Source organism: Manduca sexta, chromosome 20, assembly GCF_014839805.1.
Source record: "Manduca sexta isolate Smith_Timp_Sample1 chromosome 20, JHU_Msex_v1.0, whole genome shotgun sequence".
NCBI lineage: Eukaryota > Metazoa > Arthropoda > Insecta > Lepidoptera > Sphingidae > Manduca > Manduca sexta.
The window spans coordinates 1915130-1939277 of record NC_051134.1 but is presented as its reverse complement, the minus strand read 5'-3'; the positions used below and the strand labels follow the sequence as shown (position 1 = coordinate 1939277).

General features: G+C 33.4%; 6 protein-coding genes across 7 annotated transcripts; 3 read left to right on the top strand and 3 right to left on the bottom strand.

Moving 5' to 3' along the window:
• Window positions 1–222: 222 nt before the first annotated feature.
• Window positions 223–1572, top strand: LOC115446099 (tRNA (guanine-N(7)-)-methyltransferase non-catalytic subunit wuho). Its single transcript, XM_030172662.2, has one exon. It carries the CDS (start codon window positions 414–416, stop codon window positions 1539–1541), a length of 1128 nt encoding a protein of 375 aa, XP_030028522.2. The 5' UTR covers window positions 223–413; the 3' UTR covers window positions 1542–1572.
• A 2212-nt stretch (window positions 1573–3784) lies between these two features.
• Window positions 3785–12112, bottom strand: LOC115445585 (myb-like protein P). Its single transcript, XM_030171908.2, has 15 exons — window positions 12031–12112; window positions 11728–11873; window positions 11325–11529; window positions 10628–10824; window positions 10150–10405; window positions 9432–9603; window positions 9194–9333; window positions 8554–9106; window positions 8280–8467; window positions 7823–8121; window positions 5685–7716; window positions 5353–5600; window positions 5176–5272; window positions 4932–5101; window positions 3785–4365 (listed from the first exon to the last, which is right to left on the bottom strand). The coding sequence occupies exons 2-15, from the start codon at window positions 11853–11855 to the stop codon at window positions 4191–4193; spliced, it is 4860 nt and encodes a 1619-aa protein (XP_030027768.2). The 5' UTR covers window positions 11856–11873; window positions 12031–12112; the 3' UTR covers window positions 3785–4190.
• A 973-nt stretch (window positions 12113–13085) lies between these two features.
• Window positions 13086–17563, top strand: LOC115445838 (zinc finger protein 830). 2 transcript variants are annotated; one of them, XM_037440803.1, is made up of 5 exons: window positions 13086–13268; window positions 13466–14080; window positions 14540–14640; window positions 16836–17005; window positions 17329–17563. In XM_037440803.1, exons 2-5 carry the CDS (start codon window positions 13615–13617, stop codon window positions 17474–17476), a joined length of 885 nt encoding a protein of 294 aa, XP_037296700.1. In that variant the 5' UTR covers window positions 13086–13268; window positions 13466–13614; the 3' UTR covers window positions 17477–17563. The 2 variants fall into 2 exon arrangements, with proteins under 2 accessions (XP_037296700.1, XP_030028164.2); XM_030172304.2 differs by having other exon boundaries at window positions 13088–14080.
• Window positions 14752–16690, bottom strand: LOC115445830 (ATP-dependent (S)-NAD(P)H-hydrate dehydratase). The gene is made up of 2 exons (XM_030172293.2): window positions 16353–16690; window positions 14752–16118 (listed from the first exon to the last, which is right to left on the bottom strand). Exons 1-2 carry the CDS (start codon window positions 16584–16586, stop codon window positions 15390–15392), a joined length of 963 nt encoding a protein of 320 aa, XP_030028153.2. The 5' UTR covers window positions 16587–16690; the 3' UTR covers window positions 14752–15389.
• Window positions 17564–18421: 858 nt separating the features above from the next.
• LOC115445782 (26S proteasome non-ATPase regulatory subunit 5) lies at window positions 18422–21296 on the top strand. The gene is made up of 7 exons (XM_030172212.2): window positions 18422–18733; window positions 19005–19149; window positions 19226–19447; window positions 19671–19923; window positions 20104–20292; window positions 20477–20803; window positions 20977–21296. The coding sequence occupies exons 1-7, from the start codon at window positions 18549–18551 to the stop codon at window positions 21171–21173; spliced, it is 1518 nt and encodes a 505-aa protein (XP_030028072.2). The 5' UTR covers window positions 18422–18548; the 3' UTR covers window positions 21174–21296.
• LOC115445790 (dnaJ homolog subfamily C member 9) lies at window positions 21187–23204 on the bottom strand. The gene is made up of 5 exons (XM_030172224.2): window positions 22969–23204; window positions 22624–22896; window positions 22392–22519; window positions 22111–22252; window positions 21187–21704 (listed from the first exon to the last, which is right to left on the bottom strand). The coding sequence occupies exons 1-5, from the start codon at window positions 23057–23059 to the stop codon at window positions 21532–21534; spliced, it is 807 nt and encodes a 268-aa protein (XP_030028084.2). The 5' UTR covers window positions 23060–23204; the 3' UTR covers window positions 21187–21531.
• Window positions 23205–24148: the final 944 nt, after the last annotated feature.

The window sequence follows — 24148 nt, the reverse complement described above, 5'->3', positions numbered from 1 at the left end:
CGCCACAGATGATAGTGATATATTGTGCTGAATGTGTCAGCCAAATTTTAACACAGATAAAAAATATCCAATAAAAAGTATTCTAGTGTTATACATTTATGTTATTATAAACTTGTGTAGATATATTTATTCGTCCAAAACCTTGAGACTTTTTTAGATCCCTCGATGCGTTTTTTTTTGCAAAAAGCCTATTTTCAGAACATCTTCTTTTTTTTTGGATATTTAATAGGTGTCATCTGGCAACTATAATATTGTGTCAAAACCCAAAATTTAAATAACCTAAAAATATGAGTAGGAACTAGGACCAAAAATCGAGTAAGCGTGTGCTATATTGTAAGTTATATTTAAGTTTATGTTTTCAACAAGACCTATCGTGTTTTTATTTAATACAAAAATTGTATTCTGTTGTTACAATGTCCCTATTATCGTTATGTGATAAATATATTATCGCAGCGAAAGGACGTCAGGTAGATTGTTATGATTCTTGTAATCATTACATTATTGAAGCGCCTGTTGTAGGAAAAGGAGATATAAATGATAACATAGTAGACGTTGTAGTATCTGCAGATGCTAAACATATGGCTATAATAACGTCAACATCAAAACAACTGGTTGTTTACGACTTAGAAACAAGAAAAGTACGCAAGACTTATACATTACCAAGAAGTTCAAGCAAAATAAGGTTCACACCCAACAATAAACAAATATTAGTAGCTGATAAAAGTGGCGACGTGTTAAATTATGATATTGAAAATGAGAAGTCTGGCATAAAACTTCTGGGACACTTGAGTTTACTGTTGGACATTCTACAAACACAAGATGAAAAATATATAATTACATGCGACAGAGACGAAAAAATAAGAGTTTCAAGATATCCAAACACATACAATATTCAAACTTATTGCCTTGGACACAGAGAATTTGTAAACCACATAGAATTGCTACCTCATAATAATAAATACTTGACAAGTACATCTGGAGATGGTACAGTGAAATTATGGAATGTTACAGAAGGAACACTTTGTTATACCATTAACACCAATGATCATAGTGATCAAGAACTTAATAACAATTTTATAAAAGTGATGGACAGTGATGGAGTTGAAGTCAGTACACTACCAATCGTTCATTTTAGTATAACTAAATTAAATAACTCTTGCAGCTTAATAGCTTTAAGTTTATATAGTTGTGAAGAGCTACTTATTTACACTTTACAATCTTTAGACAACCAATTTAGTCATAAATTGGAAAATAGGTTGAAATTAGAAAGCTTCCCTACCTGTGTTCAGTTTTTCAATGGAAAACTTTATATCTATAATGACACAGACCTTCATGTAAATGTCTATAAATACTTATATGAAAATGAAAAAATAAGCTTTGAACTTATAGATAACATTAAAATGTTTGATAATTATAAGTCCATAGATAACACTGTAACCAGTTGTTTTGAAACAATTAAGGTGTTGTATAAGAGAAAATTTGATAACGTACAAGAATATCAAGAGAGGAAAAAACAGAGACTTGAGAAAATTGCTAAATAAATGTAATAAAAATATAATATTTTAAAATACATATTGAATTTTAATTATCAACCTATAAGTACTTATTAGATGAATAAAAGAAAAATGTTAATAAATTATCCTATTTATAATTTTATTGGCCCTAAGTTTAAAAAGCTAGGTAGTACTATTAAAAAAAACATGGTATGAATGCAAAGCAATGCTCAGCTTTCATGGTCAGATACATCAGGTCAGGCATGTTTTAAGGGTGCCATGGTAATACAGGAAAACACATGTGTGTTCGAACTTTATTATAATTTTTTACTATAATATTTAATGAATAATAATTATATTGAAATGTGTTATTTTTATGAAAATGCTGCGAAAATATATCTAATATAATATAGGGCTGAAGGAAGGCAAACTTGTCCAAGTTGCACCAAAACCAACACATCTATGGGTACTGTATTGTAACGTACTTATATTTCGTTTCCGCTGGTCGTGGGCTAGCTGCACGCGCGTCGCGCCCGTATGCGTGTCATTCGTGTGCGGCGTTATATACCTACCTATAAATTAATTTAATGAAACATGTGGCACTATGAGATGATAATATTAACCAACAGGTACTTACTTATACCTTTTATTATTTGTTTTCACGGAGAAAGTGATTTATGACTACCACTCAGCCGAGGGGCGTCTGAGCTGTTATGTAGGGTTCATCGTACCTTACGACCTGAATTTAAGACGCCCAGAAAGATGGTCATCATCAGGCGATCGTCGGGCGAAGTCCCTATAACATTATACACCCTACGCCCGGTATAGCAACTAAAACTCCGCGGTGGCCATTTTCGCCGCATTAGCGACGGTTGCGGACTCCCTTCGACGGAAGTGTCTAACTTGTCCACAAGCGCCCCCGCGCGAAGCCGCCTAAAACAGCCCACCGAAGGACGCCTTCGGCGTCAACAGTAGCGTAAAGCCTACCTTCAACGTTGCCATCCATCCCGGGGTGACACTAATGTAATCTAACGGCAGACAGCCCCCTGCCGCTCATCCGCGAACCTTCAATAGCCCCTATTAATAGCCTTTTTCGACAGCCAGGGAATACCGTGGTGGAATTCCCCAAACGTCCCCAATCCATAGGGCGGGAGGCGCCAGTCAGTCGTCCCTCCTACGTCTCCTCTGGCGGCGAGAGGGATCTTCATGCTCCCGAACCCTCTCAGACTCTCTTTACGCGAGATGACCCACGCAGAAGTGGGCCACCACACGCCAGGACCTCTGGATATCGACCATGGAAGCAATCATGGCCGGCAGCGAGAGATCTCCCCCGATAACTGCTCTGAGAGCGTTGCGCTCCACGTCCCAGGTTGGACAAACCTCAAATGTATCCCACGGGCAAGTGTCACAGTGATGACACACGACCGAAACTAACAGGTATACCTACAAAAACCTATACAGGCACGTAATTGGGTGGTACCTTTAATTTTTACATAATAAAAGTTTTAAGTACTTATCAATATTAGAAAATATTTTGTCCCCTTCGCCCTCACAACCCTCGAGTTAATCTCTAATGACTAATCTATAGCAGGAGACTTGTTTCCCAGTAAAGCTGAATCGATCAACCTACCTTATTTAACATAGGAGTATGTATACGGATTTCTGCCGGAGTGACCGGTCTGAACCATCCTACCGACTAAACCCGTCATAGTTCATACTGTATTACTGCTCTCTCTCCCTTATATTGAAAATCGCGGGGTCCTTCGACACTCGCGAGGGTTGTTCGCAAGTGTTAGCTCTAATGCAGAGCCAACCGCAGTCCAAAGATTCAGACCTTGGTTAAATCAATCAATCAAAACAATCACACATTAGCCACTTGGACATGGAGTAGTAGCAGATTGCCCGCTCACCAACTGCAGGCCCGCGTCGATCACCAATCAACCTATCTACGAAAACTACTTACTGTGTTTTACGGCATAAAAACTTCATATTTTTAATTATCAGATGTATTCTGTGTGAACCACATGTTTGTAAGTGATTCAATATATTCATTCACCAAGAGATATAGTTACATTGCCCAAGTTAAGCGGAAGAAAAGAATTTCATCCTCATGAAAAATCCAACCTCATGGATCCAAACTATCAATAATTATAGGCAAAACTCCCAAGCTTCACATCACAATAATATGTTTTATGTGAGACAGTTATGGTTTGATACGGCTGATCTGGGTATGCTACTAAAATCTGAAAATTTGAATAGAAGTCATGACATCTCCTTACAATAAAATAACATTACCAACCAGGTAATTCTTTATTTTCATTACAATTCAAACAAGAAATGTGAAATGTGCAAGTCTTCTTGGGTTGTACAAAAATAAATGAAACCTAACTAATATTCCAACATTCATTAGTTAAGCTAACAAGTTAATCTAGGATTTACACTAACAAAAAAAGAAGTCACAATATCACAATTTAACTAAACACAACAAGGCATATTTTAACTAAGTTATAGATTTTTTTATAATTTTTAATACTTATTGCTTTATTAGACGAGCAAATTTCGACCTGGCCAACAATCCAAGAATTCATCAAACTTATGTCAAATAATTTGTATAAGTAATGATTAATACATAATAGGTATCTAGTTTTTACAGTCGCCATACTAAATGCAATAAATAGAATCTGGGCTATTTGTTATTTATCTAGATTTAAGCACATTAGCAAAATTTCGCAGCTGAAAGCCAAGATTGTCGATTTCATTCAGAACACTATCTACTTCATTTTTGAGATCCATTAAATCAGGCAAATTATTACAATCAGGAATATTCAGCAATGTTGTAAATATCTTGTCCCATAAACTGACTTTCATGTACCTGAAACAAAAAAAGTTTAATTATACACTAATCTTACACAAAAATACTAAAAAAATATTCCAAAATATAATAAATTATTTACATTCGCCTATTGCCCCCTTTTCAATTAACAATCCCAATCCCCATTTTTCAATTCATTACGATAATGGACCAATCAGAGCACTTTTTTTGACAAGCTTACAAATTACTAAGTATTTTGCTTGGTTTAATCTCGGAAGTAGATCGCAGATTAGGATCATTTTTTGTAAACAGCTGTTAATGTATGCAGCCGTCGTATTCTTTGCCGTGATCGACGACGCGTTTCAAACGCAATACAGCGGAGACGCGAGCAAAATCTAGTGTATTATAAACTCGGAATAAATAGCTTCTAAAAATACTGTTAACGCGCCGCTTTTCTGGGGGCCTTAACATTAATTAACCCAACTAAGAAAAAAAATAAAATATGAGGGAATAATAGTAATTAACGATAGTTTACAAAAAAATGAAGATGCATTTAAATTCAAAAGGGTTTGACATATAATTCTGCAAGAGAGAGTTATCATTTCTTAATTAGTGGCATCACAAACCTTGGTAATTTCTTGTCAATATTCCATTGGCCTAAACGATGTGCTATTTTCATGTAACTGCCCATTAGAATGACATGTATTGTACCAGCTAAGCAGTACAAATCTGTCTGATAGGTCCATGGTTTGCCTTCTTTCATTTCTGTACAAGTGAATCCTTCTGTAGAGATTAACTGTAACCAAAGGATTTATGAAAACAAGTGCAAATAAAATAGTTTTATTTAAAATTAATATTACCAAAACTTACTTCTCTAAATGTAGTGCCTTCTGGAAATAACGACATATCTATGGCGCAACCTAAGTCAATTAACTGCAGAGATGGCGTTCTCCATTCTTGAGTAGGTCTATAAAAGAAAAATAATAGTTTTTTTTAAATAAATTATAGAACATTTAAAATATTTATTTACATTTTTATAACACTTACATTTTCATCAGCAAAAAGTTGTCAGGTTTGATATCTGCATGTATGATCTGCGCCTTATGTAGATAGTGAATAATAGAGAGCATCTCTGATGTAAGTAATATTACTATGAATTCATTTATACATTTGGAGGTAGCAGCTCTAATTTTATTAGCAACATCTAATAATGATCCATACTTTGAATATTCTGATACAAATAAACTAGCATTGTCACCCAAGAAGGCTGTAGAAATGTCCATATAGCCAGGCAACTGAAAATAATATTATATTAAAATGTTTATGTATGTATAACCTTACTTAATGGGACTGCACAAAAAAAATCTTAAAATAATTACCATGAAAGGGTCCTTTATCCTTGCTTTAATTTCTTGGCAAATGTAAAACTCCCATGGTCGACTTGGCTTTTGATATTTAACTGCAACTGATTTGTTGGTGTGAAGATCGAGGCAGAGAAATACTGCCCCATAATTACCTTTACCAAGCTGTTTTTCAATGGAAAACTTATTATTGCCAACACTTACAACTGTGGCAATTTGCAATTTAGGAACTGACCTGACTTCAATATATCCGTCTGCATGAGTCTTATTGGGAAATTTAACATATTCCAATAAGGAATCTAGAAGCCTTTTATTAAATGGATCTATTAATTTGGGGAAGTCTATATCAGCTGGCCTAGGAATGTCACTGGTCTCAACCAATGAAATAGAATGAGTAGATTTAAATGCCCCACATTCCATTGAATTTTCACTATCTACATCCATTCCATAACCATCAGATTGCATGTCAGACTGTCTGGAATACACTGATGAGATTCGACCATCCTTGCAAACTGAATCCCGGCTATCTTCTGACTGAACTTCAACCCTATTATCAAAGTCCAGTTGCCTCTTAGAAATATCCTTTTGCTTTTCAATTGCGTGTGATACTTTGGCCGATTGCAGCGGAGTTCCCGTCTGAGCCGTCATCCCATCTTTGCTATCAGAATCTGACATTCCTGATGAAGGAGGTATTTGTGCCTGTTCTGGACTAGATACATATAAATTTTTGTGCATCTTCTGTGAGATATTTGGACTGTTACTAAACTTAGGTGTGTTTGCGTTATCTTTAGGCTCATTGCGATTTGAAATGAAATTGATGAACTGGTTAGAAAATCCTATATCAGGAGAGTTCTGGCCAAGTTTAGCATTAGGTTGGTCATGCCTTATATTTCTTAAGGCTGCTGTAGGGCTTTTGTGCTGTTGTGGCTCTTTAGACTGAGGAGTTAATTTATTGGCGACATTTTGTTCTGTTATTGTGGTTTCATGCGTTTTTAAAGTGTTTACATGTGCATGAGATTCATGCCGCATTTGAATTTCTGAAGGTTCTTGAGGCCCAGAAACTCTATGCATTGAAGCATTTTGATAGTTATTCTGAGGATTTTGTGGACTTTGGTAAATTTGAAATGATTGATTGCCGGCACCGCCATATCCACCAGAACTATTATCCAACATTGGTTTGGCAGCTTGTCTGTATGAATTCTGCATTACATTGTAATTTTGATTAGTTGTATTGTACATATTTGCATTTCCATACTGATTCTGCATATGGTAAGTTTGTTGATTATATCCCTGATTTGGTGGCACCTGATTAGTTCTTTGATAGTACTGGGCATTTTGGTATTGTGTTTGATGAGGGGGACTTTGAAATATAGCAGGTTGTTGTTGCTGTTGCTGCTGTTGTTGCTGTTGCTGCTGTTGCTGCTGATTAACGTAAATATGCTGCCTGTCTGACTGGGCAGGATATTGGTAATCTTGCCGGTTAGCATAGTTCTGCTGTGGACTCATCATTGTATGTCCTGGACTGTGATAGCCTACTTGATTATTGTATGTTGGACTTTGAAAGCCTGGTGGTACAGATGAGTTCACGGCATGAGGACTTTGCATGCCAGGATGTTGGGGGCTTTGATAAGCATTCGGATTTGGACTTGCATAACCTTGTTGAGCTTGTTGATTAATCATTTGATTATTACCATAATTCTGTTGGTAGGAGTAGTTCAGTTGGTAATGATTCATCATTGTCCTCTGTGATTGAGGGGAGTAACCATTATAGTTGCCAGGCATCGGTTTTTGGTACTGATGATCGTGAGAGAAATAAGGCACTGTAGCGGACGGCGCAGATGTTGGCGTAGGCTTATTTTCCGGCATTTCTCGTTTTGGGTGTATTCTTGCAAATTGACCATTCACAAGTCTGGGTTGCGTCGACATAGAACTCCTTTTTGATGTAGTAGGTTGTTGCGGGTCATTATTATTATACATAGAATCGAAGTTTGTGGTGTAACCAGTAAAATTTGTTCTTGTGGATTGACCAGATGAACTAGAGCCCGATTTACTAATAAGAAAATAAATATTATTAACCAAAAATACAATTACACAGGATCTATTATAAAATGTGGGTAAAAAGACATTATGAAAAAATAGTTTGTCTGGCAATTTACCTGTTATATTCCCTGGTAGCTTCCATAATAACCGAGAGTCCAGCACCCTGGTGGTCAGTAGGTATTTGCTCCATTGGGTGTTGCCTAGATATCTCCTCCCTCTTTGTTATACCTTGATCAACATGCTCTATAACACTTTCATCTATGCTGAACTTTGGCACAGATGGAAACTTATTGGATTGGTCAATAGATGTTATAGGTTTCTTAAACTGAGACATATTGGGTGTGCTAGCATCTTTAATATTAAAGTTGAATACTTGAGTACATGAAGGTTCCTCATAGTATGCAGTTTTATTTACCTGTAAACACATAATATATTACAGAAGGAAACAAGAAGCTATAGATTTCATATAAATCATAACACAAATAAGTATTTTTTTATAATAGGTAATATTACAATTAAAAAGCTAACAATTAAAATATAATTGTTTTAGTTAATACTAAGAATCTTTCTTACATTTTGTTCAGTTACTACAACAGGAACAGTAAATTTGTTTTCATTTTCCTTATTTTGAGATATGTTTCTAGCATCTCCTGTTTCTGTTTTTTTCTTGATGTTAAGAGCCATTGTAATGGACCTGTCTTCATGTATATCAAAATTTGGCACTTCAAACTGTTGCACCACTGGTTGGACTATTGAAGGCTCTGAAACAAAATTATCAACAATATTAAAACATGCATATAGTAAGTTTTTATTTTCATGAACTATTTTTTTCCAACAAGAAACTTACCATTGTCATTAAATAAGTTTCTAAGTTCCCACCTTGCTTCCTTTGTGTTTACTGTCACAGAATCTCCAAGAAGATTACCCATAAGACTTCTATTGAACTCTTCCATCAAGTTGTTTTTACCATAATTTGTACCAGCATTTTCGGAACCATAATTACTTGATGCCCCATATTGGTGCATTTGATTTTCCTTATCAACATTTAGGAGTTTTTGACTTTCATCATTTTTCTTTGTAGATAATTCACTTAACTCTTTAGAATCTAAGTTCACTAACACTTTTGGTTCTCCAGGTGAATGCATATTTGTAACTTTAGTTATGTTTTGTAATGTGGGTATTGTTAAAGGCATCAGCTGCCCCAAATGGTCTTGCTCAGGGTCTAAAGCACAGTTGGCTAAAGTTTCAAGTGCGCTACATTGGGCGAGAGTTTCATTAATATTATTGTAGGATTGCTGCACTTCAACATTTTCAATATTTTCAGTCTTAGTATTCTTCTCTAAGTTATATTTTCTTGACCTTATTTCTTCTAAACTGTACTCTGTATCATTGGTATACACCTAAGAAAAACATATTGTTTTTTGTATAGTAAATATCATCACAAACATTTACCTTTCAATTAAATACCTAATGCAAGTCAGACTTACCTGTGACTTATTATAACAAGGTATTTTCGTTGCATCTGGTGGATCAGGTACACAAAGAGGCACAGAAAATGCTAAATCATCCACGCAATAAGGCATATGGTTTGCTGGTAGTCTCAGAACATCATCTTCATCTTCATATGCTATATTACAAACATTTGAATTAAGATAAATAATGAACATAGGGCAAATTTTGAAAATGTATTTCTCACACCTTAAACACATTTACAAATACACTTACGAGTAAAAGGCAGCGGTTGATGTGGCACAACATTTGTGTGTACCATTTTAGTTTTGGGGTCCGTCCACATCCCCACTTCCTTCTCATTCTCAACATTACTACAAGCCTGCACAAGAGAAGCAGGGCCAGGGTCCTGCCCCACAGGTATTGTTTGTGATGTTGATGGTGCATCCTACATTTAAATATTTGTAAATGCAGTTTAATATTTGTTTTGTTTAAACAATTACATGTTAATGCATTGCACATTTAATGTATTTTGTGGTACTTTACTAAATTATCATAAATATTTCATGAAAACTGTTACGTAACAAACTGTTGTATAACACTAAAGTTCAATGTTGAAGATCTTGTTAGAAAATTTTACTATATAGTTTATTTGTCTTTTAATCATTTTATTATCTCTACTTGTGGTTGTCAGCCAATATAGAACTATATTGACTACAATAGAATAAGTTGCATTTGTCTATTTCTTTAATGATCAAATATATTTTTTATACTTGCACAGTAAAGTAACCCTACTACGGTGGCTAATTAAATTAGCACATAAATAGAGTGCCATTAAACAAAAGGTCCAAATTAGATACACAGGCTGATTCGGAAACACAATGATCTACTATGGCAAGTTTAACATCTTGTGTATGGTGGCCACTACTGGTTCAAATACAAATATCCTACCAACAGCAATATTAACAAAGAATTTAAAAAGTTTTAAACTCACCTCATAAATATTGACCATGACATTGGAGTTGGGCATTCTATTATCGTAATGATTATTCTGTTGTCTCACAACCCCTGGAATATTACTTCTAACTCTCTCTCCAACTCTTTGTACTGGTGCACTAGCTATGTTACGTCTTTTGAAAGATTTTAGTGATGTTAAGGCCATTCTAGTTTCAGCCAGCGCCGATGCTGCCTTTCTTTTAGTTGGAGAATCATCATGCAGCATTCTTTGAGCAAAAAATAATTGAAAGTTCCTGAAAGACAAAAACTTTATTTATCTTTTATTAATCAATTAATATATTAAACAATCAAAGTCAATTGGCAATCTTTACAATAATACACAACACATATACATGCTATGTATGTTTGATACTATAAAGGTTGATTGGTATATTAGATACTTTCTGAATATCAGAGCTTTAAATTAATCTTGTAATAGCAAGCAACAAAAAAATATCATTGCATCAATAACATACATGTGAGCTTGTTCAAGTTCATCTAATGGCTGTGCCTTGGCTTGAAGACCCAGCATATAAACCTGGTTGGCTTTTTTGTAGTCGCTAGATTCCTCACAATAACATGCCCAAGCACGATAGAACTCTGCACATTCCACACCTATCCCAGTGTTGTACAACTTTTGGTATATCTCCAGAGGACTTGAAAGACAATCCACCTAAAAATCAGGAAAAATATAAAAGCCTGTCTTGGACTTTAATTCAAGAGAATACACTAATCTTAATGTTACATGCTATTGTATATATGTTACATGTTATATATCAGTGTGATGTATTTGAAAATATGCCAAATATTTTATTTAGGTTGTAATGGAATCTCCATGTTTTAAAATTTCAGTCATGAAATGCTCCATGATCAGGGGCAAAAATGCATAAAATGCAATAATTACTTATACAATTTTATGGTCATTAAATTAATATAGGCAACAGTCTTCCACTTTACCACAATCATGTAGTATGTGGATTATTACACACTAATTTTGGGTACATACTTACAAAAAAATAACCTACATACTGCAATTTAAAACTTCAAGAATTTACTTTATAACAGAGTCTGCTGCAGAAAATGATGAACATGTTTGTAAGAACTTCATCTAAGTGTTTATTGCTGGTGTGTAACAGAACCAATTCAAATACACTTTTATAAAAATGAACTTACATATTTTATCCAAAGCTTCACAAATCTCCTATCTTGATAATACCTTTTATCATTTTCAAATAATTGCAGACAGTCCTTAATTAACTTGTCAATATGTCCCTCATGGCCAGCCTTTGGGTATGATTGTTCTACCCATTGAATATAATTGAACCAGGGATCCAAGGGATCTGGTCCCTGGTAATTCCTGATAGCTGCTTCATGTTCCCTGCAGTAAAATACAATACTGCTAATTAAATCACGGCAAATGATTCAAATAAGATGCGTTACTAAGTAAGAAACAAACTAGTAATATGCAGACTTTTGATGACGAAATACGTCCGCAAACGACTAAAAAAACCGCTATTTAAAGATTAAAGCAATAAACATTATATTAAGCATTCTTATTAGTAACGAAAAGCTTTACTCTTTCTGCAACTGCAGCTGTTTCTGGGCATCCACATCTGACTGTGCCTGCAACGCCGTACCCAATTGCACAAGGTTCCTTCCACCTCTCAGGGGTTGAATGTTCTCTTTACTGACGTCAATGTCCATTTTAGAACTAAAATAATGCTGAAATATCACAGCATAAGGGATAAACACAGCTTACGAAGCCACTAAAAAATGTTTTTTGAAAACTAGGTTCTTAATCTATATTCAACGGTTATGATATAATGTACCACATATACGAATTATGCAAACTCAGTTTATTAGTGCAAATGTGTTTTACATTGGAAAATAGCAAAGTATTATTAGCTTTTAGCTTTGAAAATCTGAAAAAAATTGGCGACTACCAACTGAAGCACCAAAAACTAGCCTGAATTTGACGTACTCTATAGAAGTAATTGTCTATGTCGAGATTTGAATTTGTAAAGCAAATAAGTCCGTTAGGTACACATATTTATAGAGAAGTTGGATATATATAAATAATGATAGATTATTCATTTATTCAAAACCTAAAATCATTGTAATACCTAGATGGTTGAACAATTTAACAGCACCTTTGCTTGTTTATAATTGTTATATTTCTTACACATTTTGTTTTCAACCCATTTATTAGAACTCCTTTAACTTCTTAAAGGAGTTCTTTTCCATATATATTACAATTATCTTTGGGAGTTCTAATAAATTGGACATTATTGTTTTTTATATATACTTAGTACATTGACGTAGGTGCACAAATCGACAGTAAATATAAGGCAAAAGTATAAGGTTGATTACTTTGTGCTTTAAATGCATATTATGTGGCTTATTAATACAAAAATTAATCTGTGGTATAAAATAAACTAATTTCCGTTACTTTCTAATGCTCCAAATACTAATCGTACTTATTAGTACACAACAGGAAAGCTCACTAGATACAATCTTAATCTTCTCTGGGTACAGTTACGACGGAACTAGTTATGCGTATTTTTATAAATATAAGTACATTTTGAATCCATGATCAGCACCGATTTTATTATAACTAACGTAGATTTTTCCAAATTGTTCTATAATATAAGATTTAGAAAGCCACCCTATAGACATGTTTAACAATTTATAATTCACTTACCTATGTTGAATTTATCCCAGATAAGTTGGGCCAAAGAGTAATCACTACGGTTGTTAACAGTTCTTTAATTTGTGTCCAATTACTTTTTGCTTAAGACTGTCTGTTGGTGATTTTTCATACAAAACAGTACATTACAACAATATCTGCAAACGCATATAGAAAATAATCGACTTTGGTAACCAAAAAATTATTGCCATATAAAAAATATCGTCTGTGGTTGACTTCTGACATATCTTGTCAATTGTCATCCACTTGACATACACTGGAATTGTTTTATCGCAGGTTTTGTCGAAAAGTATAAAAATAAAGGACCTACTTCAATGTACTTCAATATTTAGTGTTATGACAGTGTAGTATTCTATATTTTAGTGATCAGTTTATATATTGAGAGCCTCCGTAAAGCAGCAAACAAGCAGGTAGTGAAATACAGGCTGCGGGTTCGACATCCACATTGAAAAAAATTACGTTAGATTTCATTTCCTAGCGTAGTTTAACCAAATATCACACATTTCCTTACTCCTACAATGAATATTGAATTTATTATAGCCCTGAATTGTAAGTGTAATTAGCAGGTGGTTTTTAATGATAATAATTATTCTCTTGTTGTAAACAGACAACAGCTGATTTACAAGGCAGAACGTCATAATTCGGCTTATACTGGTATACATTTTTTGAGTAAGGCTAAAAAAGGAGTCAAAGTATTATCTTTACCAAGACCTATTAACAAAATTATATAAATCATCTATTAAAACCGGCGACAAAATGTCACTTCGAATGCATGTTGAGAGGAAGAAAGCGCAAGAAGAAATGCGGCGTTTGATGGCGGAACGAAAAAAGAAAGATATAAAACCAATGAAAATAGATAATCCTCTTGCAAAATATAATAATGCTGGACAACTTATGTGCATGCTTTGCTCTTCTATTGTGCGTTCAGAAAATGTTTGGCAAGTACATTTAAACAGCAAACAACACAGGGAAAATATTGAAAATGCAAAGAAGTTAAAGCAGTTAACAAACAATTTCACAGTTGGAAAATTAAAACACAAAAATCCAAGCCCCCCAAGAGAAGCTCCACCAGAAAAAAAGATAAAAGGAATCTTGAAAAATACAACACCTGCAGTCATTGTACACAAACCAAAAAATACAGCACCACAAATTGTTTCTCACCATGATGAAGAAATTAAAAGAGCACCACTTAATACTGCAGAAAAAATAACAGCTGAAGATGGTTTGTATGACATATTGTTATATCACATTTGCAACCCTTCATGTATTAGTTGAATTGGTGTATGGATAAGCAATATTTTTGTATGTTACCTCAACTGGTTGAGATGCTGTAGTGGCTCCTCCACCAGGTGCTAGTTATATGTATTTGTTATATTAAAAAGTTAAAGTTGTGCTAATACTTGTTTTTCATGACTAAAATTTGAGATTTGTTAATGAGGAATCATTCATTTGTAGTTACCACAAAATATATCTTAGGAATTTTAATATCATATTTACTGTAATTAGTTTTCAAAAACAAAATTAAAATTTTGGTTTCCTAATGTACTGAAGGAAACCAATAGTATACAAATGGTGTATGCTTTACTTGGGACAGTTACTGTTAATTACTTCACATAATATATAACTAAGTCCTCTTCAAGCCATCAATCATAATATAATCATTTTAAATGTTTCTTAATAGGAGAACAATCATCAGATTCTTCAAAAGAATCTAAGGAGCAACCTGTCAGTGATGTACCTATTCCTGAAGGATTTTTCGATGATCCTATTCTGGATGCGAAGGTAAACTTACTTTATTTAAATTACCATAATCTACAAGGTATAACCACATTACTAAGGACAATTATATCTTAGGCTCTGTAAAGTACAATACATTAAATAAAAAAAAGAAAATGTGGTAAGATATACAGTATATTAGGCAATATTCATTATAATATATTACAATACTTACATTTAGTTTTTCATCTTAAAATATAATATAGTATAAGTATGAAGCAGGTGAAAATTAATAATTCCTTGACATCTTGATTATATTATATTAGCTTTGCTTGCTTGCAGATTTTTCAGGATAAAAGACCCACTATACTATATTATTCTCGGATAAAAGTATCCTATTCCCTTCCCATAAATTCAAACTATCTCCATACCAAGTTTAATTTAATGCCATTTGGTAGTTATTTGTTTAGCCAAATAGATGCTGCGGGACTTTTATAATATGAAAAGATTTGTTAAACCTTTAAAATTAACTCTTAACCATGAATATTGTAACTACACAGATATTGAAGTTGACATTGTCTAATAATTATTTATAAATGTAGTAACAGACCTGTCTGGTAATCTTTAGGGGAGGTCTATGTTTAGTAGTGGACTTCATGTGACTGACAGTGATGATGAAATTACTTGACAAAAAACATTATTTCCCATATTGATATCACTCATAAGTAATACAAAAAATATCCCCATATGTTCTACCCTAATAAAATAGTAAATCCAAGGTAGAAGTAAAATTCAAACCAAACCAACAAAATTATTCACTGTCCAAACAATTCTTCAAAAGCTTCATGAATGTGTTCAATCATATCAGAGGCAAGCATGCTGCGACCTTTTAAGGCAAATGCTTTTTTATTGCACAATCTAACCAATGAAGATGCTCCATAGCATGACACTGCTGCCGATTTCAAAAACCTATCTGGCAGTTCTGTTTTAATATCATTGGCATTATTTAAATTCCAATGTAGTAATGTTGCTATAGATCCTGATAGGAGGTCTCCTTGTCCACCACATCTTCTGCCAGAACCACCTACATCTGATGTCCATGTAATCTCTGGATTTTTACACAAAAATTCATCATTAGCACCTTTCTTTAGTATAGTAATATATTGCTCAAAACTTTTAAAATCCAGTTTATTGGTGAGCCTTTCATATTCAATTTTGTTGGGAGTTAAAATTACAGGTGATGAAAAATTATCCAATATATGAGGATTCTCTGTTATCAAAAAAAGTCCATCTGCATCTATAACAAGAGGTATTTTTTTTACTTTGATAGTTTCAATCAATTCTGTCACCACCTGGAATATTTCTGGTTGCCGTCCTAGTCCTGGGCCAATAACTATTGCATGAAGTCTGTCAAACCAAAATGCTATTTCTGTGATAGCACTCTTTTGATCTAACAAAGGATGAACAATTAACTCTGGGCTGTATGATTTGATTACTGTCGCTGCTGGAGAAGCACAGAAAATATGGACTAAGTCAGCTCCAACCTGAAAAGGGTTATGTTACAATGTCAGAAACTGTTATGAGGATCTTATAACTTCACTCTGAACATAAATTTATAACTTCACTCTGAACATAAATAGTACCAAATTTTTAAATATTTGTTACAGCCTTAAAACTGAGGTACCTAATATAGCTAATAACATTTTTAAAAAGTAAGCTAATAAGCTAGTATTCATTAAACAGACAAAAATTGTGTTAATTTGTATTTAACAACTAACTTTCAAAGCACTGATTCCTGCAAAGTAAGGCGCGCCGGTATATTCCAACGACCCCCCGACTATTCCTATTCGGCCGGCTTGACCTTTATGTCTGCTGTTGTCGAGAGGAGGTTTGCATCCTTTTAGAGTCTTCAACATGTACGAATGATCCATAGTATGAATTGCTTGAATACAAGACCTAAAACCAAGTAGTTGTGGTATTTTTCTACACACTAATGATATTGGTAATAACATTGAAACGTTATCAGTTTCTGTTATCACCACTTTTCTGTGTGCGATTGATATTTTTGACAGATTATGATCAACATTGAATGTGCGAAAGTCAAAATATTATGTGTGAAAAAGATAGCATGCTTATTTTCACTGTCATGTCGTTTCGGGTGCACCACGCGTTTACTTTAGCATAAATAAAAAGATTTTAAATGATTGCATTTGTAACTCTTTATCCTAAAATTTATAATATGAATAGAAAATTGATTTCAGGTAAGGAATATTGAATACAAAGACCCTAAGGAAGAAGAATGGGAGAAATTCCAAAAGCAAATGAAAGAAGAAACTAGCGCTTCCGCTGAAATTATTGCTGGAGAACAAGAGGAAGCCACGGCCGAGCGACAAATTGACGAAATTGACGAGCAAATAAGAAATTGGTCAAGGTAAATAGCATTTCGACAGACTTACTAAAAACGACATATTTTTGAAAAGGGTGAATAGAATCTGTTTGGTAAAAAAATTAATGACATCGTTCTGATTGTTTTTCCATTATAGCTTTACATGTTATAGGCACTGTTCGTCGCCATATCTTCCGATAGACATCTGCTATTGTCATAATATCTAAACTAACATATTATTTTTACAAATTTTGTGTTTGCTAGCTATGTAGCAAGCAACACACACACACATACACACACTCGCACACAATGCCAAACATATTTATATTAGAATGTATTTACTATATATAAACTTTTTTATTTTCTAGGGTTTTAGACTTGGAGCTTAAAAAAGAAGAAACCAAGAAAAAAATTAACGAAATGGAACAAATGAGTTTAGATGAAGATGGTGAAACTGATAATGAAAATGATATCGATGAGTTTCTGGACTGGCGGGCAAAGAAATCTTACTCATAACGAAAGTTTGTAATATATTGCGTAAATATTATAGTATGTATCTATTATAAACATTATAAGAAAATCAATATACTGTTGAAAATAACATATAAGATATTTAATTTCATCGATTGCGATAATAAGTTCATGATATGTTTTTATTGTTATAAATTGAATTTAAATTCCTATGATTTTTGGAAATATTATAAAGTGGTACAATAAGTGTAAAACTTAATGACATTTATTTTCTGTAGCAGCAATTTACGATGTCAATATTAGTGATGCATATTTTTCTATCGTTCTTATCCGAGTGTACATGTATGGTAAATCATGCTCGATAAATATTTCTTATTTTCATATGCTTACATAATACTTACTTTTGTACTCTTTTCTTATATTTGCATATATAAGAGTATTTTTTGTATACCATAAAGCCGAAAAACTCAAATTAGATTTTGATGTAAAGATTTTATAAAAATACAATAATAATGATAATACACACGAAATTAATGGATCAAGCACACCGCTTGCGGCGCTGCATGGGAAGAGCGGGACTTGTGTGGGGAAGGGTGTGCTTGTAACGGTCGACTGTACTAGTAAGTAACCAGCATGACAATTTTAATATTTTTTGGGGATACAATATAACATATGTGAAAAAAGTGGTGCAGTGGATTGTGCTACTGATTCTCGACAAACTAATTTCAAGTTTGTAATATAGTAAAAATAATGTAAAAAACTATATTTTTTGTAAAAAAATGACAAATAGTGCCTCCTCTCCCTTACCTATCTTTGGTATATCTATTTAATTACATACATAATTATAGCTAAAATATTAGCTATTGAAAATTCTTGAGTAACTAACTAATTCTGTTTTACAATAAAAAAAATGTATGCTAGAAGTAAAAAACATATGTTACCCTGAACAAGCCACAAAATCTACATTGTCATCCTTGGTTGACATTTCGATTTTGACAAATAACAAAATAAATAAGTTTTGTTTTTCACAGTCGATTTTGCCGGCAGATTTTAATTATTGGGAAGTATTATTCCGAGTTTAAAATAGAAAGTTCCTGATATCAAGTAAAACTCCAACATGTCTAATGAAGATACTGAACAATATAGGGAGTTTATAAATAAACTGCAGAGAGATGAGCATCGGCCGATTGCATTGAATGAAATAAAAAATTTGCTTTCCTTTAAGTCTTCTCCAGAGGTTGTTACTACTATTAGAGATGTTGGTATTTCCAAAATCGTCCAGTGTCTCAATGTGGCTGACAAGTATGTATTTTTTGTTGTATTGCTGTTGCAATGTAACCAAAGAATGAAGTCTCAAATTGTAGATTCTAGAATAACGAAGGAAAAATGAGTCCAAACGGCAGAAGGAAGACTAGGTACCCCGGTTGTTGTTAAATTGGCTAATAAGATGGTGTCGAAAGTTTTTATTAACAAAAATACATATTTTGATATAATCATAAATGATTTAGAATTGCTTTAAATTTCGGCTCTATGTTGAAATTGATTTATGTAGAGATATATTTTGTCATTTCAGAAACGATGTTGATCTAACCTGTGAAGTATTGAAGTTATGCTTTGAAAAATTCCAAGTGGGTGATGTTATAAAAACTTATATTGGACATATCATGTATTTATTACGCCATCAAAAGGATTGTGTCCGTAAACTTGCTATAGATGAGGTATGGAAATATTATCGCTTTATATTTACTTCAAAAGGATAATATGTTTTACTTATACATCAAACCTATCTTACAGGTGTATAAGGTAGTTGCAACGGACCCCAACTTACTGCCTGTGCCACAATATATTGATGTATATGTTGCCACAGCACAACTGGTTAGCGATACAGATGTAGGTGTTGCCAATAAAGCCATATTGATCACATCAAATTTACCCATAGAGGCTTACCCTAAGGTTTTGGAAGAAATGAAAATAGCATTGGAATACAATAGCAGCAGTAAATGTAATGCTTTGGAGGTGAGTTATTATTTTACTAACCCTTGCTATAATATCCTGATTCTTATGACAGAATTATTAAGTTTGTATATAATTCTCACAGAAAAGGATTGATAATTTTTTTATCTGGTGATCCATCATGTAGTTACTAAACTTATACCAAAGAAAAAAAACACCTGGGTTAAGTATTTTTTTAAAAGTGTTATTAGCAAAATGTAATATACAATGTTTTGGGATTTTTCAGGTCATAATAAACATTTCATCAAAATCATTTGACTTGTTCAACTTGAGTGCAGATTTAGGCTATATTGCCTTTATGGTATCCGAGTTACAATCAAAAGATTTTCTCTATCATCTAAATATTTTAGAGTTACTGTCCCGACTGTCTGTTACATCTTATGGTATTAATTACCTGGTTAAAGAAGGTGCTTTGAAATCTATAGCAGATATTGTTGCTGGTTTTGACAGTAACCCACTTGCTGGGCTCTTAATATCAGGTAACTTTGTATGATAAGTATTAATTTATACTGGCATTTTAAAGTAGAAATATATATTTTTTTTCTCAAATAAGCAGACATTTCTTTTTTACTTTCATATCATATATAATTGTACAGAGTGGGAGATAAAAAATTATATCTATTTATGATATCTAATAATTCTATCTAATCAATTTCCAGGTTACATGAAATTTTTTGGCTGTGTTGCCCATCATTATCCTAAAGAGATATTTGACAAATATCCTGTTTTGTTAGAAGCTTTGTTTAGTGCATTTGACACCAGTGATCATAATGTACTACCTGTTGCTCTGGATACTCTTGGCTTCGTTGGAACAACTGTTGAAGGAAAATTATGCTTAGTAGCATTAGGTAGGTTACTCTAACAAATTCTGTATTGGGTACATCAGATGTAATATGGACTTAATTTTCAGTTATTCTTTTTACAATTGTATTTTTAGAAATGGGCATAGCATACAGCTGCATAGTTCAATTCTATGAAAAATATTTGTTTTCATCTAGAAAACTAATGCCTTCAATAATTTAATATTTACAGGAAGCAAGTACACACAAACAATTGAAAAATTAGGGCAAATTATTAAAAATAGCCCCACAGAGATCAAAGTTCGCGCTTTGTATTGTTTTGCTAATATCATCAGCATTGATAAGGATCCTAGTGTTCCCAAAACAGGCCCAGTGGATCATAGAGTCACTCTAATGACTAGAGAGTGGTTTAAGAGTTTAAGTGAAAGACCACCTTCTATGGAAATTGTGTTTGGATTATGTAAGAACCCCTTCCCAGACATAAAACTGGCTGCATTTACTTTTCTTGATGCCTTGTGTCAACATCAGTGGGGTGAAGAATTGGTTGCCAGGACTGCAGGTAATTAACCATACATTTTTATCCCAGTTTGACTGTAACACGGTATGATTGAAGTACAGTTCACTGTAATGAATATAAGAATAATAATTAGAAATTGTTTCATTTTTTAAATTGATATACCATCTAAGCATAGAAGGCAGTTCAATTCAATGTTCATTAAAACAATATTTCAGGTTTCATTGAATATCTCTTGGATAGATCTGTGGACTATACTAAAGAATCCAAGGAGGTAAAATATGACATAATAAAAAGGCTATCAAATTCCGCTGCATTTGATCCTAATATGATTACAAGATTACAGACATATGTTGAACAAGGTCCTTTCTATTCAGAAAGCCAGTTGGAAGTTGCTATGGAAGATGGGGACTAACTAAAAATATATGTATATATTTCTTACTTTTATTTACTACTCACAAGCAATTATTATGTTAAAAATAATACAAAATAATTTGAGAAGCCCAATTTTGTTTGCAAAATAAATAATTATAAAATACACAATGTTTTTTATGACTGATATAATTTTTCAGTTTTGGTTTCACAGTTTTAAGATTCAGACAGTATTTCATTTTATTTTTAATAACATAACTACTAATTCCAGTATGTATTAATGGTGTCTACACTCAAATGGCAATACACATTTATTTTGTTTAAACATCTCGGAAGACACTGTATGAATCAAGACTGTGGCCAAATGTTACATTGTTGATGATAATAAATTTTTTACATTATTACTTTTTCCTTTTATTTTTAGTGGCTGTTTCCTTCTTTTGAGGAGCTTTTCTCTTGGTAGCTTTGCTCTTGTTACCTCCATACTTTGCTGCTAGATCATCAATAAAAGAGTCTAATTGTTTAGCTCTAGTTTCTTGTTTTTGTCTTATCATTATTTCCAAACTGTTTGCTCCTGAAAGATAATTTTCAATATATGTTGCATTGTAAATGTATTAACACTGCAAAAGCATGAACTATCTACCATTGTGATGTAACACACAAGGAGAGTGTTGTTTTCCATTGACATTTAACTACATGATGCAAGTGTAAGAGTTTTTTAACACTCCAGTTATTTTGCTAGGCACACATGCGCTGCACCTAAGAAGCATAACTGTTGAGAGAGTGGCAGTCGATGTGTTAAGAAATGGAATTGATACTTTTTAGATTTCAAGTCAATTAAATGTCTGGAATGTGCCATTATCAAACTTATAGAGAAAATCCTTCTAGCCAGTATACATCCGTCTGGTATAACATAGATGTGTAAACTTATATTTGATTGAACATCTAAAATCTTGCATGCAATAATAAAAACATCTTACCTGATTTCATTCCCATTTCTTTTTTCAATTCCTCAGCCTCTTCAGCTTCCCGATTTTCTTTTGCAATCCTTTTCTGTCTTTTTTTCTCTGGTTCATGTGTGAATGCTTTGTAAGCTGGTACCTCGCCACTCTCTATCATTTCCTAAAAAATATATTTCCAATAAACTACTACATAACTTAATCCACACTTAGTCATACAAAAGTTTCATTCTATTCTTTTACTTTAAAGACCTTTAAAGAAATTGCCCCACCAATATATAAATATTTCATTGTATACAAACATTTATTATTTCCCTCAGTCTGGGTTCATGTTCTGTTCTGGCGAATTGTACTTGGTCTACAATATAGTCCATGTTGCCTTTGCCAGCTAAATATGCATTTTTAAGATCTTCACGTTCCTCACTAGAACCTGAAGACAATAATAATTATAAACTTTGTGGATGGATTTTGCCATAAGTAATCAAATTATACTTAAGTCTAATATAATAGAAATTATTATAATGGAGTATGTACCAATATATTCCTTTTCATAGGCTATGATATCTTCTTCAGTTATCTTTTTGAACAAAACTCTCCAATAAACAGCCCAATCCTTGTCGATTATAACATTGTAGTCTTCATCATCAACAGACTTAGTTTCGTCGTATAATGCCCGTTTGTTTTTATCACTGAGAATTTCATGAATGCTTCCTAAGACTTTAAATTTTTCCGTTGCTTCGAGTTTATCATTATCACCAACTCGATCTGGATGTACTTTCAACGACAATTTGTGATACGCTTTTTTCACTGCAAAATTCAAATATTTTATTATTTTATAGAAACGGCAACGTATTCAAATGTGCAAAAGGTGTTATTTACCTTCTTTGTCCGTCGCTTTTTCTGAGATCTTTAACACCTCGTATAGGTTTCTAGTGCTGTAATATTTTTCGCACAAATCTAACAAGCCCATTGTGTAGTATAATGACTAACACAAATAATGATAGTTCTGAAAAATTACAAATAATGTAGTCCTGAAATCCTCAACATAAGTTACCCGCGGAAATATAGAACGCCGAACGTTTTCGTTTTGACTTTTGACAGATGAACTGTTACTTGACAAGTAAGACAGTTGACAGTTTAGTTCTTTTATTTATATTATGGCTTCCACCGATTATCTATCGTTGATTTCACTAGTGTCGAGTAATAATAATATAAAATTAAAAGTGAATAAATAATATAAATTATTTGAAAGATCTCGACAGTTTAGATCGCGTCGTATTTTCTGTACTTTCGATTCATGATAACAGATTCAAAGACTATAGAAGTTGTACTCATATTCCGACCATCGCATGAACCGTTTGGTAAACTATCGCGTCATCGTGAAACCACGAAATCTGGATTTTAGAACGTATCTACTACCTAGTACCTACATGATCTTGGCCGTACAGTTTGCTTCATGACACCAAGATCGAATTTTCGTACCGGTCCCAATCTCGGAGACGTTTGGTAAGATGCATAGGTACGGTCGCAGCGTGAATGCTCCCTGTAATATAGTTATAATAAATTTTCATGACGATATTTGATAATAATACAAAAGGTCTTCCGCTTGGCGGTTGGCCGGTTCGCCTCCCCCTAAGGCCACATCTATTGGTGTTACAGTATGGCATTATCCTAGTTTAATAAGTACCTACCTACCTAAAAAGAATGGAAATACTTACCATGTAGGTATTTACTTCGTAAGTATATCCATTCTTTCCAGTTTAGATACAGCAGTTTAGGATGAACGGGGACCCTGCGTGTTTTGACCAGGATGTTTCTCAGATTGCTCGACAAGTTGAGCAATCTCCCAAGGAATTTCGGCCATTGGCTGTCACGAATTCGTCTGTAACATAAATGCCATCCAGCGCTTTTTGGACTGTTGCATTTCGTCTGCAGATGTTGTATGTTCTGACACAAATTCAGGGTTTTTTGAAATTACCTTTAAGGTGATAGCTCAAGGTCCATTTTCATACATTTTGTTTCACCTTTAATCTGGGTAACTAAACAAGTATTGGCAAGT